The 6,627-nt window shown below is 39.6% G+C and overlaps 1 protein-coding gene and 1 long non-coding RNA gene across 2 annotated transcripts; one reads left to right on the top strand and one right to left on the bottom strand.

The window, feature by feature from the left end:
* On the top strand, positions 1-1,136 carry LOC308159532 (uncharacterized protein; the record flags this gene model as incomplete). Its single annotated transcript, XM_080533338.1, has 4 exons — positions 1-10; positions 126-155; positions 565-726; positions 919-1,136. 4 exons carry the CDS (start codon positions 1-3, stop codon positions 1,002-1,004), a joined length of 288 nt encoding a protein of 95 aa, XP_080389464.1. The 3' UTR covers positions 1,005-1,136.
* Positions 1,137-4,173: 3,037 nt separating this feature from the next.
* On the bottom strand, positions 4,174-6,313 carry LOC308164705. The gene is made up of 3 exons (XR_013937654.1): positions 6,184-6,313; positions 5,633-5,798; positions 4,174-4,229 (listed from the first exon to the last, which is right to left on the bottom strand). It is a non-coding gene; the product is annotated as an uncharacterized lncRNA (long non-coding RNA).
* Positions 6,314-6,627: the final 314 nt, after the last annotated feature.

Below are 6,627 nucleotides of genomic sequence, written 5' to 3'. Positions count from 1 at the left end.
ATGGGACTTTGTGAGTATTCAAACCCCTATTTTCAGCCTATCTTGTAAATTACGACGATTATGATTTAACTTTGATCGCACCTCATTTAATTGAACGTTATTTGTGTTTTTATGTGATCTTTCAGTAACTTTTGTCGCAGTTGCTGCAGGAGCAGGTGAGACTTGTTTTTGTTTCTTCCTTATACATATTAGCTTACTGCCTATCTGAAATCCTACATTTCTCACTCTCATTACTTCATACACAATGTTGAAGTTAATCGACCTCTGATTTTGTGGAAATTAACTCAATACAATGTCATCATCTTCAATTCAGTCAGATTTCAAGCCTCACATTAAAGGATACGATAGATTTCTGTTGAAAAATGACCATGGAAATATTCGAAAGACCAACAATAGTTCTTCCTACAATTAACCCCTGATTGCAATGTAGGGCTATATACAAAATATAGATACATTTTTCATTTTGAGAGATTCTATATCCCATGATGTTAATCCTTACTAGCCTAGGCCTACTGTAGATCCTAAATAAAGTGTTGAATTATTTATTTATGTGTTACTCCTAAGGTAGTGCATTGGTCTTGGCCCCAGTTGCTCTGGGCGCCATAGGTTTCGGTGCTGCTGGCATTGCAGCTAACTCCATAGCAGCAGGCATGATGTCATCAGCCGCGCTGGCCAATGGAGGCGCGGTGGCCGCTGGGACCACAGTGGCAGTGTTGCAGTCTGCAGGTATGTAGTCACATACATGCATGTGTGTAATATTCTGTATAGATACAAATAATATCAAAACGTGTTTAAAGATTTTTAATATAGAGGTCACATATTGTAGGCCTACGGATCCATTTGAATGTGAATCAGAGAATAATCTCATGACCCCCAACTGAACCCTGGTTGGTAAGAGATGTCGTGGTCTCTTTCTAGGTGTTCTAGGATTGTCAGGAGCCGCGACTGCAGCGGTGGCCAGTGTCGGAGGGACAGCGGGAGCGATTGTGGTTGCACTCGTCTGAACATCCAACTCACTGCATAATGAAGGAAGGCTTTGAGTGAAAAATGCAGACGGGTCAATCTACAGAACAGAAAGAATGCCACAAATTGGAGAGATTTGGAGAGACTTTGTCATGTCATTAAAAACTAATTTGGAGAGACTTTGTCATGTCATTAAAAACATGTTTTCACATAAATAAGATCTGTCCGTTTAGTTTTTGTGGGGTATATTATGTCATCCTGTTGCCATTTTGATTGGTTTCTTTGTCTCTCAACACCAATGGTTCAGCTGGAAATGGAAATGCTTTGTGTTATTTTGAGTAGCACTCAGTCCAACTTGGATCTGTTAGTTGCCGAAGGTTACAACAAAAGATGTCATAGACACCTGATATAGAGAAGTTCATTGGCCTTGGTTAATTTTGCCCTGCCAGCCGTAGGGTTCACTAAACTCTTTGCAGGAGTGGCTACTGCAAACGGAGGCAGGGTGGCTGCTGGAAGCTTTGTGGTACCGTTGCAGTCTGCAAATGTGTTTAATATACTATACTAGGGGCCTCATTTATAGAAAGTACTCAGATCAAATTTTGATCTTACCCGTGTGGTACGTAGAAAACCACGTCAACGTAGTGATTTATACAATTTCAACGTGAGTCAATTTGACCGTGGAAACGATCGTAGCTCTACGTCGAGTATTGACCTTGCGTACGCACATTACCTACTGGTTATGCAGAGTTATTACAGGCATGTGAGCCGCACTGCCTACTGTAATTCATGCAAGTGGCTCGTAATAAAATTAACGATGTTGTTATCAGCCAAGAAAATGAGTTTAATTCAAGATTTAAAAGGAACTGATGTTAATGAATGAATCAGTTTAAAAAGACCAAAGGACAAAATACTGCATAACAACACACACTTTTAAAGTGCATATTATTTGGTCGACATGGAAAATATGATTGAGAATTTGAAAATATTAGTTAGTTTGGTTGGTTGGATGGATGGATAGAATGTTAGATAGATAGATAGATAGATTAGACACAGTTCTCATTTATTTATATTTATATTTTTTAAACTGCAATGTCCACAATTTTCTATTTTTATTTAAAGTTATCTTTATTTAACTGTATACTATACACAGCTTTATTTAATCATTTCTTTATTGTAGTATATAACTTTAATTGTACGTACATTACATTCTTTTTAGTTTTTTATCTTCACACTTGCTTTGGCAATGTAAACATATGTTTCCCATGCCGATAAAGCCCTTTAAAATCGAAAACATTTTAAAAAGAATAGATAGATAGATAATATAATATTAACTATAATATATCTATACATATAATTTATTTCCATATTATCATTCCTCTCCTGATATCTAACCATTGGATTATTTTCTAGCCTTCAATCGTGCTATGATAGTTTGCTATCTTTAACTGATTTTAACTGATTTTGACCCACAAAAACTTGAATATTTCATAAACCATTCACCAAAACCTTCCACAAAGCAATAGCAACAAAATATGCAAACAAAACCAAAACTAAACCGGTCACATGTCGAAGTGTCCTCGGGCAAGACACTGAACCCCAAATTGCTCCCAATGAGCGGGCCATTGGTGTGTGATTGGGTAAATGAGAGGCTATTGTAAAGCGCTTTGGAATAAGACACTTAATAAATCAGTCCATTTACAATAGTGTTGCTTGCTACAGCAAGCACACCAAATAAACAAACTCAACCTCCTCTTGGCAGAATCTATAGATGGGAGACTCTTCTTTACCCCAAACTTACAGTAAAGCTTTTTGTTCAACTAATACTACAAACTTTTCATCTATCTGTTCATACAATGTTTGATACACCTAAATGGAAATATCATCCAGGCCAGGAGTTTTTTCAAGGCTAAAAGGTTGTTAATGCCTGGAGAAGGTAATGTGTAGCTGAATGTTTAATATGGAAAGAAGACATTGAACCATTCAGGAGTATGCTGAGTCTGACTGAGTTTGAATGGACCTATCGCTAAGCCACGCCCCCTTTGAAAACTCGGACAAACAAACAACGCTTCACTGACAGTGACTGACTGACCGACCGTGACTGAATGACATTCGATGACTTACAATGGCGGGAGTTGGCAAATTTCTGATTTCTGATTTACCACAGCAAGTAATAGACATGTTTTTTTTAAAGATGACAAAAAATATTTAGTCTACAAGCTTTTCACCATATATATTAGCGAGTTTTCTGCCTGTAGTGACTTTTGCTGTGATATGATTGGACAATTTCTATTTTGGGGCGTGGCTTAGCAATAGGTCCATTGAGAACATACTCAATATTATTATTATTATTATTATTATTATTATTATTATTATTATAATATTACATATTTGTAAAATGTTGTACCATCAGCTGTTGCAATGAAAATTGTACCATCAGCTTTCCTGTTCCTTGTGCTGAGCCATCCCACACCTGCACCAACTGCCGCTCCAGCCCCGCTTACAGCCGCTGTCATTAGAGAGAGCCCTCCTAGAGACCACACACATCTGTCATTAGAGAGAGCCCTCCTAGAGGGAGACCACACACATCTGTCACTGTCCCACATACGAGATACAAACACCCTTACATTACTAAATCATCAATGATTAATTTGTCTCTCTGCTCAGCTGCCACTTACACACCTCCCGTACCTGTAGCCACTTACACACCTCCCGTACCTGTAGCCACTTACACACCTCCCGTACCTGTAGCCACTTACACACCTCCCGTACCTGTAGCCACTTACACACCTCCCGTACCTGTAGCCGTTGTAGCCGCTGCAGCTCCTGAAAGCCCTACTCCTGCGGCCAAACTTGCCACCCTTCCACCGATCGCCGCTCCAATACTTCCCACTGCTGCTGTAGCTGCTCCTGAAAGCCCTAAAACACCTGGGTTGACCACACACATATGTTACTGTCCCTCACATAACCAGATCCTTACATTGAAAAAAAACAACAGCAAAACCAAACATCAATGGTATTAAGAAATAGGATCTAGTAAGATATAACATCACAAACATCACATTGTCTTTGTTTTATCATGAGATTGTAGCTTTCTTCGTATTTACCTGCTGACTGGAGAAGGGCGACAACACCTCCCGTCGCTACCCCACCTCCACTAGCCACGGCCGCCGCAGACATCATGCTTGCTGCGTATGATCCAGCAGTAATCCCAGCAGCAGTGAACCCTGCCGCTCCCAAGGCAACGGATGCCAACGCCACTGCCGCCACTGTGAAGGCCCAGACAAACAGGCAAGCAACCACAAACACCCCTGTTATAGCAGGTTGACTATCAGGTGAATGAGTAATGCCTGAACAACCAAACAAAGTATTAATACTGCACCTCTGTAAAACAGTTTGAAGCTGGTAATTTATCATTTGAATTCATGCTGACTAAATCAATTACTTTACCTCCTCCCACTACTATAGCACCACTACCTAAATAGTAAAAAAGATATTGCTTTTATGATAACATATGGCAAGATACGGGTTGTCAGGCAACTCAATTTGTTATTCACCCAGTCAATCAGAGAAACCTAGTTTGTTAATTTCTAACTAGCTATTCACCATTTTAGATTCAAAAGGTTAAAAAGACGTACAAAAAAAATGTCTAGCCTGTAAGTCCTTCCTTCATACAGTATAGTCCTACAATACAGTATCATTACATTACATTAGCCTCATTACAAAGCCTCACAACTCCCTTTATAGATAATGCTTTTACTTCCTGGAAAAGATGATTATGCATTTTGACACAAAACCCTTCCTTGTGGATATTTCCTTGTCATGCTGACAGCAACTCCAGCAGTAGTCAATCCAGCTGATGCCATTGTCCCAACTGTAAAGGCCCAGCAGAAACAATTGAGCAAGCAACCAAAAACATACCCAGCTCTCTGTTATACTAATGGCATCACTATCATGTGATTGACTTAGGCCTACATGAGAGTAGTAATACATCAGTAATACATCTGTGAATAGTGTACATCTGTGAACATAATTTGAAAGGCAAAAGAAAGGGCTTAACCAATAATGCTCAGAGCTCAGAGATTGCATTTTTTCTACTGGCAATTACTGTTGGTACAGCAGCTCCTCCCACTGTTGCTCCTACTGCTGGAAATAAAGTCCTTCTGCCTAAATAGAGAAGAAAATATTGCTCTTTTATGATACACTAGCTTTGTCAAATAGTAGGTTATGTGTTGGCCAGCAAGTCAACTTGTAATTCACCCAGTCCATCACGGTAACCTACCGTGGTTTATTGATTGTATACTAGCTACTCAACATTTTGGATAGGAAAGGTTAATAGGACATTTTACTGAAAAAACATTCTCTAGCCCGTCAGTCCACCCTTCATATAGTCCCAAAAATATTGCACCTAAGAGCCTCATTGCTATCCAAATAGAAAGCCTACATTAGCCTACATGATGATGCATTTTGACACGAAAAATGCATCATGGATATTTTCCCAGATTTCTGTCAAGATGGATACACAATGTTGTTGTGACTGAATTCAACACATTATGTTCTGTTATTAAAACAATGTTTATTGATGTATTTCCAATTCCAAACGTGTGGACGACTATTTTTCCTAAAAATGTTCAGAAAGGTAATAGTTTCAGAGGAGTTCTGTTTCACTCACTGTTCTGTTCCTGGGGCGGGGCTTGAGGGTCCTGAGGCTCATGATTGACCTGAGGGTCCTGAGCCATGTTGAAGTAATTCGTGAGATTACCCAGTACCGGCAGAAATGTGGTTGGTTGGGGCAAATGTAATACTGTTCTCACCTTCAGATGTGACATAATTGCAGTCTGGAAAAATTGGGAGAGAAATTGCAGCATATTATGTCTGGCTCTCTGTTGAAACACTCATGTTGACCTCTGTTAAGGGCAGGTTTTAGCAGACAACAGCAGTGTTTTCAAAACTGCGCTCAACATGCCCAATCATATTCTATTGCTAGTACTGCACCTAAACAGTCTCATATACATAATGGATATGGATACATAATTTGGATTTAATGGTTGTGAAGAAGTAAAACTATTTAAATTGCATATAGGTAGATGCAATTTAAATAGTTTTACTTCTTCACAACCATTAAATACAAATTATGTATCCACAGTGACTGAATGTGCTTACCAAGAACAGTGTGTATAAGAGTGATACCCATTAATAAGAAGCAGCAATACAGTCGCCTACCGTTCAGTGACGATGTTATTTGAAGTAAACAAGCAGAGTACACGTTGACGTTCAGATCAAACTTCTCACGTAGGCTTCCGATTCCCAATGGGAATTGGACGAGTTCAAAAGAAGCTAAACTTAAATGGTTATCTATAAACCAACCAGCGTCACACGCCTTTAGTTTCACTTTCCAGCTTCATGAACGAGAGCTCCGCCTATTTCTGGAAGTGATGGGATCGGGTACGTAAACTGGGCTTAATGGCGCTTTTCCATTGACCAGACCGGTTCAGCTCAGCACGGCTCTTCTCGGCACGCTTTTGAAAAGTTCCATATAGGAATCGTTCTCCACTATACACAAGAGACCAGGAATGACCTGGGACTGTAGGAGGAGTTACGTGTCATAAGATTCCCCCCGCTATACAGATCAGCGGGGGGAAATGCGATAAGAATTATGTCAAAATG

Source organism: Nansenia antarctica (genome assembly GCF_963989245.1).
Source record: "Nansenia antarctica genome assembly, chromosome: 1".
NCBI classification, from domain to species: Eukaryota; Metazoa; Chordata; class Actinopteri; order Argentiniformes; family Microstomatidae; genus Nansenia; species Nansenia antarctica.
The sequence above is the reverse complement of the archived record's forward strand: the minus strand, read 5'-3'. Positions and strand labels throughout refer to the sequence as shown.